This window comes from Lacerta agilis, chromosome 10 (genome assembly GCF_009819535.1).
Source record: "Lacerta agilis isolate rLacAgi1 chromosome 10, rLacAgi1.pri, whole genome shotgun sequence".
In the NCBI taxonomy this organism is placed as follows: Eukaryota; Metazoa; Chordata; class Lepidosauria; order Squamata; family Lacertidae; genus Lacerta; species Lacerta agilis.
The window spans coordinates 16,468,835-16,482,050 of NC_046321.1; the positions used below are offsets into that span (position 1 = coordinate 16,468,835).

The 13,216-nt window shown below is 42.4% G+C and overlaps 1 protein-coding gene across 2 annotated transcripts in view; it reads right to left on the bottom strand.

The window, feature by feature from the left end:
• The window catches only part of ADIPOR2 (adiponectin receptor 2), a 34,931-nt gene continuing 21,715 nt past the window's right edge, over positions 1–13,216 (bottom strand). The window contains exons 3-8 of one of the 2 annotated variants that reach the window (XM_033163210.1): positions 9,420–9,533; positions 8,169–8,340; positions 6,734–6,920; positions 6,125–6,312; positions 3,261–3,454; positions 1–2,615 (exon numbers count right to left, since the gene is read on the bottom strand). In XM_033163210.1, coding sequence (XP_033019101.1) covers positions 2,487–2,615; positions 3,261–3,454; positions 6,125–6,312; positions 6,734–6,920; positions 8,169–8,340; positions 9,420–9,533 — 984 coding nt within the window. In that variant the 3' untranslated portion in view covers positions 1–2,486. The remainder of the gene's footprint in view (positions 2,616–3,260; positions 3,455–6,124; positions 6,313–6,733; positions 6,921–8,168; positions 8,341–9,419; positions 9,534–13,216) is intronic. The other variant, XM_033163211.1, reaches the window with a different exon arrangement.

Sequence of the window (13,216 nt, forward strand, 5' to 3'; positions counted from 1 at the left end):
CTTCATTGCATTTGCTCTTTTTATTAGAAGTTAAGAATACAACAAGTAATGAGATCCCATTGCCCGGAGACCCCAATCTTCAAAGTCCAAGATGTGCTTTGTCGCCTCCAACAGTAAGCAATTTTTTAAAAAAGAAAATACTGAACAAGGCCACTAGTTAATGGGAAAAGAAAGCTGTAACTCTGAACTATACTACACTGAAAACCTGCACACACAAAGAAAGCAAGCGAACCTCTGATTGCTGAGAGTAAGGCATTCAGGTGCCAACCTGGGAAGAAGTCTCAGCAAGCACCACGGAAAAGTGCACAGCTAAGCAGTTTTTCTTATTGGGACACAAAAAAATGTCCTAAACAGAGACCAAAGGGGTAGAAGTGGAGGGTGTTTTTTTTGTACAGGTTGTGTGCTGTAGGACCAGGTTGTGAGAAACCCTTTCTGGGAGTGAGCATGGGATGATCTAGAATGGGGAGGTGCTATTTCTGCTGCTAATACAGAAGCAGCCTACCACCCCTCTCTCAAAAAAAGTTCTTTTCAGATAGGTAGAGCGGAGTCTGATATGTATTAGCACTTTCCCCATCAGGCAAGCCATCCTTCTTCCAGATGGCTACATTTACCACTGGGAAGGTTAAATCATCACTGGCCTTCCTGTTCCATTAAAAGGGTTCAATTAATACTGTTCTGTTTTTTAGTATGGGATTGAACAATCAGAAGCGTTAGGGTGCCATTCTGGCCTATCTGCATTCAGCACATCAGGATCCTACCCAGGATATACACATCTGAAGTTGCCTACAAGCACCCGTTAAGCACCTCTTGTAGGTCTAAACACTAAGGTTCTGTTTTGAGGGCGGAAGAGAGAAAAGACAGAAAGACCAACCTCCTTCTAATAATCAAAAAAGCAGTTTAAAATGTGACAAATTCTATCGTCTCCCAACACTTGTTGTTAATTATACTATGAGCCAAAGGAACTGCCCCCACTGTGAGTATTCAACAACACAAATTCTACACTGTGTCAAAACATTTCTCTCCAGCTCTGACATGCCTCACCAGCCTAGCATGAGAAAAACAGCAACTACACTTCTTGCCCAACTGAGTGTTCTGCTTAGTGATAATTTGCCCTTCTCAGAATGTACAGCTACCCCACAAGCAGTTAAGCTATCTGGGGAAGTGTTTAGAGAGACAACAAGCTTCTCTTGGGTACCAAGCACTCCTTTGAGGAGAGGCAAAAATGTAATATCCAAGCAGATTCTGCAAGCTGTTCTTATTTTTACAGAAAGAAAAAAGCCCAGTGCGCAGCGTTGTCTTATATACCAGAATGAAGCAAGAAGGACCGGCAGTGTTACAATGCAGCCAAGTGGAGCTTGGTGGAATTTAATACCGGGCAACCTTAGTGCTACTGTAGTTCAGCAGCACACAATATAATCTAGAATGAATTAACAGCTAGTCTAGGCTGTTTTTTCACATGTTCCTCCTCAGTCCCTGCAGACCATCTTATCCTACTGTCTCTCAACTAGAAGGCAGATGCCTGACACTAACAATTGCACTTGGATAAAAAAAGGATAGCAGGCCCAACTGAATGGTGAAACACTGACAAGAGACCCCCACCGCCAAAGAGGTCGAGATACATACCGTATTGTGCCTTAAGCCATCAAATCCCAACACAGCAAAAAGCTGGTGGAAAGAAAGACCACCTAAAGACTATCCACAAAATGGCAGAGATCGTAGAAGGCACTCCCTGCCAAGGGAGCAGAGCTCAGCTGCACAATGTCTCCTGCCTTTGCCTTCTGAACATACAGGGGCCCAAGCATCAGCCTGATTTAAGGCTGCCCACACTTGCTTACCCTGAACCCTTGTGTGTAGACTGAGCCTGCTGGGTCTAGCTGTCCAGTATATCCCCAAACATTAGGAAGAATCTGTAGAACCCAGATGCTGCAGGGGTTTCACCTGGCCCTCTTGCACTTAAAAGGGTTCGTGCAAACTTGAAACAGTGTGTGGTACTTGCATGTTGCAATCTATACAAAAACCCCTCCCCTCCCACACAATTTTAAAACATTTATATAAACTTTTCAATTAAACAGAATGTTAGAAATCTTATTTACATTTTTCCTCCCAAAAGAGCATCTAAAAATCAACTTACCTGAACAAGATACAAATCTTAATCAAGCTAGATTTTAAAAAAGAAAAGAAAAATTGCTAAGCCATCTCCCCATGACCAACCCCTCTTGTTTTTCTACAAATAAATATGGCATTGAACAGAAGCTGATTAAGAAAGGGCGTTCTGTAGCTTAGTCTGTAGACCCCAGGAATAAATTAGGGTTTAAGAACTTCCAGGTCTTCAGAATCAATTCACTCCAATGCTTGAGGTATGAATTACTCTTCCAAGTTTTAGTTAGAACCCCTGCGAAGCTTCCACACCATCCTGGGTCAGGTGTAGACTGGCTGCTCCAATGGTTCTGGCTTTTTTGGTTACGATCCTGGACAAGCGGTCAGTTTTACTGCATCTCGTCCTCTGAGCAGCCTCCGCCGACTGTGAAGCGGAACTCCTGAAGGTTTGAAACTCCATGGAAGTGTGCAAATGCACCAGCCACTACAAATATATGAAACAGCTGGTGGGAGTGGAACTATGGGAGAGAGAGAAACAGAACCCTGTATCACCTAAGGTAATGGAAACTCCCATTTTCCAGAACAGTCATCACAGGAGGGCATCATAGGTGGTACTGACTAGTAAGTAGAGATTGTGAAGTATCAACCAGCCAAAGAAGAAGCCCTCTTGCTTCCTAGGAATCCAATGTTTGTTTCTCTGTGTGATGCAAGCACCAAGAGGTGCCAATTTAAACCCACCCAGCCCCAGTCAACTTGGCATAACTGGCTAGAGAACAAGATACATGCTCACATACACACACACAAACAAACAAACACAGAGCATTAACAGCCCTGTATCAGAATGGTTGTATTTTTGCAGCTGTGCACCATTCCCTCTCTTGGGAACCAGATATGCCAAGGCAGATACAGTGCAAATATTTTTCATTCTTGTAATGCCTACCAAGAGAAGGTTGCAGAGTTTCATGGGGTTTTAAAGTTAGCAGTTGCACAGCAGGGCTCCATTTTAGCCCAGAACTGAGCAGTAAGAGGCATTTATAGAACTCTGTCTTTATAGAGCCCCACCACAGACCACAGTGATCCATCACTGCAGCTATGCAGTAGGGATGGCATTAATGCCTCTCACCCTCCTTATTATGTGCCTGGCATCTATTAGCCATACTTACCCAGATGTCACACTTGCCCGGGAAGAACCTCTCCGGGATGCGAGCAGCATACAGTGCAGCGCCAGTGATATACAGGCAAGCCATGAGAGCCAGCCAGCCTATCTGCCCCATTGTGGCAGCCTTGAGGAGCCCTTCCGTGATGACAAAGTGCAGGGTGGGGATAACCCCACTAAGGCCCAGAGCCAGAAACACTCCTAGGAGATAAGGGAAGTGGGACAGATTCAGCCTTGGACACAAGAGAAGCAGTGGCAGAGATGAGGGCAAACTGCTAAAGCTCAGGTACCCAAAGCAGAGCAGGAAGACTACTTGGGTGGTTGGTTTAAGGGGCCACAACCCATTTGGTCAACTAGAGAGGCGCTCCTGATCAATCTGGGAAAACATTTTTTAAAAATAGTAATTTCCATGTACTTCTAAACATAGTGCTAAATGTCATTTTAGAAGAGGCATTCTCTCTTCTGTTGCAGCCAGGAGGCATATCCTCCTTGAAGACTATGCCTGATACAGTACATACACGTGTGTGTGTGTGTGTGTGTGTGCGCGCGCGCGTGCGCGCAGAAACACACACACATCACTTAAATACTAGAGACAAAGGAAGTATGTTTTTCAGTTCCAAAGTCACCATTTATTCAAGTGACTTTTATTATGCAGATCATTTAAAATTGCAATCATCCAACTATAATTTCTTTAATCAGAGCAAATTCTTCTTCTTGTAGAAAACGAAGTACAGTGGTACCTCGCAAGACGAATGCCTTGTGCAATGAAAAACTCGCTAGACGAAAGGGTTTTGCGGTTTTTTAGGTGACTCGCAAGACAATTTTTTCTATGGTCATGCTTCGCAAGACGAAAACGTTTTGCGATTCCCCCCCCCCCACACAATGCATTCCTATGGGAAACCGCGCTTCGCAAGACGAAATTTTCACAATACGAAACGACTCGCAGAACGAATTAATTTCGTCTTGAGAGGCACCACTGTATACCTAATTTCATTCTCAAGTGTCCTAAAATTTATACTACACACCCACTGTGCACAATTGTTCAAAATATGTTAATGTACCTCTAGCTTTCTAAGCACACTAGAGACTGTAGCAAAAGCCTTGAATAAAGACTCCCTGCCAGTGGGCTGTGAGTGGCAGAAAGAAACTTTGGCCTTCGTGTCCCACTGACTGACCCCAAAAGTGCAGCACTTATATCAGTCATGGAAGAATAAACTTCAAAGCTGTTTTGTCTGCTCCAGCCCACAGTTTGAACTGACAGTTCACGATAATTAAAACCTTCAATATTTGCAAAATAGTATTCCCAGTACAGTGGTGCCAACAGATGCGAACAGGATACGTTCTGGAGCCCTGTTCGCATCCTGAGCAGTCCGCAACCCGCAGCGCCGCTTCATCACGTCTGCGCATGCGTGTGACGTCATCTGACACATCTGCGCATGTGTGACCCGCCGAACCCGAAGTAACCCATTCCAGTACTTCCGGGTTCAGTGCGATCGTAACCCACACCGTTCACAACCCACAGCGAATGCAACATGAGGTATGACTGTACTAAGTTTAAATCACTATGCAGTATATTTCATCTCCTGATCCTCTGTATAAATTTACAACTTCCTGGAAGGAACAGAAATACTCTAGAACAAATTATTCAAACCTCCAGCAGGCAAATGAGACTCTCTCCCCCCCCCCCCCCCCGGAATTCATGAGTACATTCACATTGCACACATGCAAGAATTTCACCTTCCCTCGGAGGAGTCCTTCCCATGCACTGCTACAGGAGTTACTGTTCCAAGTGTGCCTCCCAACTGGAAGGAGACAAAGCCCAGAGCAGCAATTTTTGTAGAGATTCAGCAAGTAGCATCCATCAGAAAAACCTAATCATTTCCAAAAGCAGAGATGGGGCAGAACAAAGTCTCCATCATCCTGGGAGCAGTGGAATAAGCATCCTGGCTAGGAGTCCTTGTCTTACCAGCATTTTTTCCACCAGGCCATGACTGACTCCAGCTACAAAAACTGAGGCTGCTGAACAGACTGTTGGGCTGGGGCGTTGTTTAGGGTGTTTTGTTTGGAGGGGTGTGTGTTGCTGTTACATATATTAATTTTTTTTGTATCTTATTTTAGATCTTATGATTTATGTGGAAATATTCCATTTGGATGTATACTTTTAGAAGTTTTATTTATTGTTGAAGATTACTTTTGCAATGTAAATGTTTTTTTTTCATGTTGTAAGCTGCCTTAAGCATGGTTTAAACTGTGGGCAGGTGGCATACAAATAAAATGCTGAATGTGTGTATGTCTGTAACAGCAAACAGCTTCCCTGCAGGCAGATGTTTTTCGTCCTTAGGAGATTCTTTTTCTTTCAGTTCTCTCATGGCAAAATTTGGAAACTACTGCACTAGAAGATGCATTTAGGGTTTTGATTTTGAACAATACCTTACCCTAAATTATCCTCCTGTCTGACTTTCTAGCTTCCTCAGACTTAGCCAGAATTTAGAGCCAGTATCATTATGAAAGATGGCATCCAGCTAAGCTGATGAGTCATTTTCACAAATTGCATTTATTGGATATACTTATTGTCATCCAAACAAGATGTCACATGATGAGTACTACAAGTTAATCATACAAAAGGGGGGCAGTGCAAATTAAAACACACATGATGCAGGCACAAGGAATCTTGTGGCATCTAAATAGCAACCAATTTACTATGTATCCATGAAGGGATGCCCATTGTGCATGAAGTACAGTGGTACCTCGGGTTACAGACGCTTCAGGTTACAGACTCCGCTAACCCAGAAACAGTACCTCGGACCAAATTTCAGACCAAATCCCTTCATGTGGAGGAAAGCATTTTGAAAGTGATCCTTTGAGACTTACCTGCTCGTACTCCTCGATACTGGGGGGTTGCAAACCTGTCCCATTGGGAAACTATAATGGCTGTGATGCCCAGGACACAGATGACAATCAAGTAGATGAAGCAGGGCTGAGGGTTGCAATAGAAGGAGTAGTAGAGCCATGGGACAAAACTGCCCATAATGAGGAGGGCGATGCCAGAGTAGTCCAGTCTAAGGGAAAGGAAGAGAGGAGGAAAGTTGTTTCAGGAAGGTCACATGAAGTAGCCTGCTCACTGATTGCACAGCCTCCACAGCACCCAACAAGTCTAGCCTAGTTGCATCATTGTCCGGCTTCTGGTGCAAGACTTCTGTGGCTAACAAGGTTCCTACTGTGACCACCCCTAAACAGCAACTTCCAAATATTAGTGAAGGCAGACAAACCTTAGGAGAAGAGCTCTGTTCTAAATTCTTTAACCTTGGCCTGCTAACCACAATGTCAGGAATATGGGCAGCCCATCAATGGCTGAAGTAGAGCTCTTAGGCAAATTCCAGTTTCTCAGCCTGGACACAACAGCTAAGCATTTATATACTGACAATTTTCATACATACATTTTCCGGCTCTGAAGTCATACTGAACCACTACAATACTTACTTGGAGAATAGTCTTGAGACACCTTCTGAATGGCAGTAAACTGTGTGGAAGAGCCATGAGAAGGAGAGGCAGAGAATGGCTCCCAAGAAGAACACTCCAACCACTACCTTCTCTTGTACAGGTGCTACAAAGGACATGTTTGGCCGGAACATGTAAAAGATGCCCAGACACAGAAAGAACACACAACCTAAACCAAGAAAAATAAATGTTACAAGACCTGCCAAAGTTTGTGTGTGTGTAGCAGGAGAACCCAAAAAAAAGCATCACAGCAAATCCAGTACACTTGAGAAATCTCATCTGTCACATTTCTGTAGATCATTTGACTTAACATTTGCAAATCATTGAGTGAGGTACTACATTTGCTTTGAATAGCTTTGGAAAACCCATGGCCACATTTTGCACATCACATTAAAATATGGTTTAGTGTGTTGTGCATGGAGTGGAACATGGTGGACTGGGTGGCCTGATACAAAGCTGGAAACAGGTTCAATTTGCTGTTTGTCTGCATGATTTCTCCCAAGTATTATGAGGCATGGTGGTGTTGCATACAGAAGTTGGGCTGGCACAAATATGACCAATCGGTGAACCAAAGGGCGTTAGGTTTGCTCCAACCTAAATGTTCTCCCAAGCAAAACAGTTGCTGACAATAATGTTTAAAGTATGCAAGCTTAGCTCTAGTTTTGTCCTCCCCAATGAGCCAAACAGAATATGGTCACTGCAATGCCAACTGAAGCTAATTTGAGGCCTGTTCCATCATTAGTCCCAAGAGCCAGGAAAGGTCCAGTAAGCACAGGCAATTAAGCTTATTTCAAGGGCAATGCTGCAGTGAGAAAGCCACACAGAAGTACAAAGCACACAATTTCTGCAGCATTGCAATTCAGATGTCCCAGGTTGAAGCCTTGGACCAAGGTCTTGACTCAGAGCAGCACATGCATACCAAAGTGTTTACATTTTCTTCCTAAAAGCTATTAGTGAACAGCAGTGTTGGAGCAGAAATCTGAACTCCTTTCTGGACAACAGGAAGAGGATTCATGTATATCTGCCAAGTCAATTTGAGCAATCCTCAAAACATTACCAGTGATGGGGTGAGGGGAGTACAACACAAACAGAAAAGGGGGGATTTGCACATCTGAGTAATTCAAACCAAGCTAGTTGGTGCTGAACAAAGAGAAGTTATTCTACTGGACAGGCATTTAGTAAGATTACTGAAGGGGAAAGTCACTGCAGCCCTTTGTCCAGGATCCATCTATGCAAGTATAATTCACCCCAAACTCTTGCCCAACATATCCTGTAGAGTCCTGTCAGATGTGCTCCAGGCAATCTTGTTCTTGCTATTGGATCAGCAGTAAGTTCCAAAGTCTATTTCTCTTGCTCCTTAACTCAGATATAAGTTATAAAAGATCAATTCACATGACATTTGCATCCAAGCCAATACCTAGTAGGTGTGTCCAGATATTGCCGGTCTCTGTATGTATTCTGAAAATGCTTTTGAAGCAAGCCCGGAAAGAGGGCATGGGTGGGCGGTGCCCATGCAACAGGTAATCATTGTCCTTCAGCCAGTCGGGCAAAACGTCAAAGGGGATGACACGCCATCTGCCCTCCCACACCTAAAGGGAGTAAGGAAGGGTTGTGTTAGTCCTTCTGTGGCAGTTTCCCAAGGAAATACATATTAAATTTCAAATGGAAAAAGCAGTATAGAGAATAGTTCAGCCACTGCACTCCTCCACAAAATCCACAGCACCTTTACCACCACAAATAATTTTGAAATTAGTATGAACTTTCAGGAAACTGAAAAAACTGCTCCCTATAGTGTAACACATGAAGGCAAAGAAAAGCCAATCCAAAGCACCCCTCCATGAAAGTTTGGAAGCATGTTTGCCATTCTAAAACATGAATCACCCAAAGCCAAATATTCTGAGACTTCAGTGATCGGTGGAAAAAATGAAAGATAATAATAATGGAGCTTCACTAAAGTTGGGGTTCATATATTTGTAGAAATTTTGTTAATAAATCCTGCATTTCCAAGGTCATCCTTCCAATTATGACAAAATAGCAGGAAAACAAGGTAAGAAGTAATATTCTCTGTTCTGATTCTAATGTTAGAGCCAGACACCAGCATAAACTATTTCCCTTTAAAATTAGCCAAGGAAAGTCAAGACCAGTAATATTTACACAGCTCACAATGAATTTGTACAGGGTGGCATTTCAATAGAACTGGCTTTTTTCACTTGGGACAGTGGACACAATGAGGCTGCTACAACATGGGAGACAAATGGTAATCGCAAAACAAAGATCTGCAAAGGCCTGAAAGAGAGTGTGTGGAAAAAGGTGACCTTGTAAATTAAAGTTCTTTGACCCAGAAACACTAGAAGCAGAGGGCATTATTCTGCTTGGACTTCCACAGATGTTTCAAAAAAGAGGCTCAACAGTTGTACCATCATGTTTAATCCTACATTTCAACGTGTAATCCCTAACGTGCTAAACTTTCTAATTCATCCAATTACTGGAAGTGCAAGATCCCAACACGCACAGCGGCAGCATCAGCCAAGACAACAGAACTCCTTGACGGCCACCCATTGTGACTTGGCTCTTTGTTGCCAGAAGTGCATGCACTGCTAGCCAAAGGACCCAACAGCTGTGTGAAGCACACTAGAGCATGATGGGCACTTGCTTTGCAGCCTCTTACCTTACATACAAACTCTTCCATCCTCTCCATGGCATGGTGAGCTTGGAGAGGCAGCATCCCCATAAATCCTTCATCCTCATGAGCTGCATCATCGCTGCCAACATGATCAGAACTCTGAAATATAAAACAATTGTTGAAGAACAAGCAAAAACAAGTTTTGCTTTCAGTGACTTAACACAGAATTCTACTATCAAATGTGAAGCCAGATAAGCACACAAGTGTAGAATGTTCAAAAGAAACATGTTCTCTAGCTGCACACTCCAGAATTATGTTCTCTAGCCAATGCTGCATCAACAGAAATATAATGTCCCAATCAAAGGAAATAATAGTTCCGTTCTATTTTGCCTTGGTTAGACCACACCTCTCGAGTACTGTGTCCAGTTCTCCACACCACAGTTTAAGAAGAATATTGACAAGCTGAAACGTGTGCAAAAGAGGGTAACCAAGATGGCAAAGGATCTGGAAACCAAGCCTGATGAGGAACAGTTGAGGAAAGTGGGTATGTTTAGCCTGGATAAGAGGAGATTGAGAGGAGCTGTAACAGCCATCTTCCAAGCTTGTTGTCTCCTCCGGAGGCTAGGACCCAAACCAATAGCTTCAAGTTACAAGAAAGGAGATTCTGAATAAACATCAGGAAGAACTTTCTGATGGCAAGAGCTGTGTGACAGTGGAAGAGACTCCCTCGGAAGGTGGTGGACTCTTTTAAGCAGAGGTTGGAATGTCGTCTGTCATAGATGCATTAGTTGAGATTCCTGCATTGCTGGGGGTTGGAATAGATGACCCTCTGGGACCCTTCTAACTATAATTCTATGATTTTATGACTCCCTTTTTGAAATATAGACAAAACTCTGAATTTGATCGTGCTTTTTTCTTTCTTTCAATGTGAAATATGAGGCTGGTAATACAGCATGAATGCATTTTGCAGTTTGTTGCCCTTGCACAGATTCTGTCAATCACCAACCTATTTACAGTGGTACCTCAACTTACGAATTACTCGACATACGAATTTTTCGACTTACGAATGAAAAAAGTGCCCGCACGCCTACGAATTTTTCGACATCCGAAGGACATGCGTTGGCGGTTTTAGATGGGGTTTGCTCGACTTACGAATTTTAGATGCGGTTTACTCGACTTACAAATTTTGCCAAATTTTTCGTTTCCAATGCATTCCTATGGGGAAATCGCTTTTTTCGACTTACGAATTTTTCGACCTACAAATGTGCATTCGGAACGGATTAAATTCATAAGTCGAGGTACCACTGTACTAGAAAAGAACTGTTAAACAAACACAATTTGTGTGCCTTTGCTTATGAGAATCCAGTTATTAGTTACAACTTTTTAGAAAGAATCGGTGTCAGGCAAACTTACTGTTAAACTGATTCTCTTTTTTTATTGTTCTTAGCTTTCCCCAAAACATCTTATAATTGCCTAACTGTAAGATTGCACACGAAGCTGCAGTAGACTTAACTGGGCCACTGGGCCCAGTGTTGTCTACTCCAACTATCAGGGGTTCCCTAGAGTCTCAGGCAGATGCCTTTCCCAGTCTAATAATGTGACAATCTTTAAATGGAAATGCCGGTCACTAAAAATGGAACTTTCTATAGGCAAAGCATATGAGCATTGGATAGTCCCTTTCCAACATTTAAGAGCCTCTTCAATGACCCAGGAAATTTAGTCAATTCTCATCTGTACCAGCCAACATTAGTAACTTTTAATTGAGGGGGCTCACATAAAGGCTGGCACAGAAAGAGTTCCTTTTCCAGGCATTTATGCATCTTCTGCCCATTAATGTAGTTTTACAATACTGTAGTGCAAGATCAAAATCCTACCTATACAGAAGCACCATGCACTTTAAAGGACAGTCAAAGGTAAAGCCCTGCATATACTAAGGTTTTTTTAAGGGAGCAAATAATTTATTTCAGATTGACTATCACAAATGAAAACAAATCCTTAGTTATTTTCCCAATGTTATTTAATGGGGATTAGACACTTAAGCACTGTTTGCTCCCACATAGTGTTAAGAATCTTTCTTATTAAATGTTCAGAGAAAACTTTGTTAACTACACTTTCACTATAAAAAAACTCCAGTTAATCAACATAGGAAGAGCACTACTGGATCATACCTAATGCTTATGTAGCCCAGCATTTCATTCTTACAGTGGACTATCAGATGCTTATGAATCCTGCCAGAAGGACCCGAGTCCATTGAGAATTCAAAATCATCAATACAAAATCCTATAATTCAAAATAATTTAATCCAAGATCATTGAAAGTACATACAAATGTGCACCAAAGGTGATCTTAGCAGGGTCTGTTCTTCTACATTAAACACCTACCTGCAACATAGCCAAGCTGCTAGGTTAAAAATCAAGAGATGGGGTGGTGGAGGTAAAGAGGAAGAATAGAGAAAAGAAGCAGATCAATTCTTAGTGTGTTTACTTTCTCTCCTTCTCACCAGTTTGGCAATCTTCCCATCTGTCAATATATTGCTTTTGGTTTTAAAAGAGATCTGGGAGAAAGCAACAGTTCAAACATAAATGAAAAGGGTACAGTTTCTTCCCTTTGTTTCCTGCAAGAATGAACAGAGAAGCTACGTAAGTGACTCAAGTAGGTCTTAATATGGTCACTGGAGTAGGTCACTAACCCAGCTTACAGGTTCTGTACTATTCAAAGCTGCTCACACTAAAGCAGCACACCAGCATCCATACATCGTCACTTAACGCATGCTAGAACTCACCTCCATGTAAGGATTTATATTGGTTAAGAGACCCACTCGAAAGTCACTAGTGACCCATCAGAATGTATATGCAACTCTAGAATACTTGGCACACACTTATTTAAGCACACTGTTTACTGAGAAAATTCAGAATTTAACAGCAAATACAAATATACAAACTTGAGTCCACTGTGCTGCCTAAAACTGCAACCAGTTATTCTACCAAAGTTGTATGTGATAAACTGAATTGATTGCTGCCATCAAACAAAGAGGCATCTTCCTGGTTAAAATCTGCAAGGCAGTGTAGCAGAGATGAAAGGACAGGGTGTGTTTGTTTGCCCTGCCTACAATTCCTGAGCCTTTTCCACTTCCCTGCATTCACAGCTAAGGAAGCTGTTTAGGCTTGCAATTTTACTGAAACATAGATCTACTTCAAAACAGTTAAAACCCAGAAAGAGCTTTCAAAGAAAGGAGACTCCTTGTGCATTTTCAATAATGCACAAACTCTGGGTCTCACTATATTAGATCCGACAACAAAAAGAGGACCTAAGCCGAACCCGGAAGTAACCCATTCCGGTACTTCCAGGTTTGGCGTGTTCGTAACCCATGATGAACGCAACACGCAGCATTCGTAACAAGAGGTACAACTGTATATATGGAAGCATGGTTCTACATACTCTACATGAAAACCTGCCTCAATAGCAGCTACAGAAATTCACATCATTAAAGATTCAGAAATGGTTCTTTTGCTCTACGCACTTGGATCCAGCTGTCAACATTTGTTAAAACAGTAACTCCCCAAAAGTGTATTAAAGCCCTTTAACACAGTTTGTAGACTGCAATGAGCTTGTCTACCAAGGGTGCACCCTTTTAAAACCAAGTTTAATAAGCTATCCCTAGGTTTCAAATTCGGCCAGCAGAGTATCCCTTCCCCCACAGTTTTTCTAGTTTCTGAACACCTAGCCCATAACCTAAATTTTGAAGGATTTCACCTCTTCTCTACTGGCTTCAGTTAGTTTTTGAAATTGGACCATACTGTTCGTATTCACACATGATGCTAAGCCAAGTGGAGTTTGTCTGT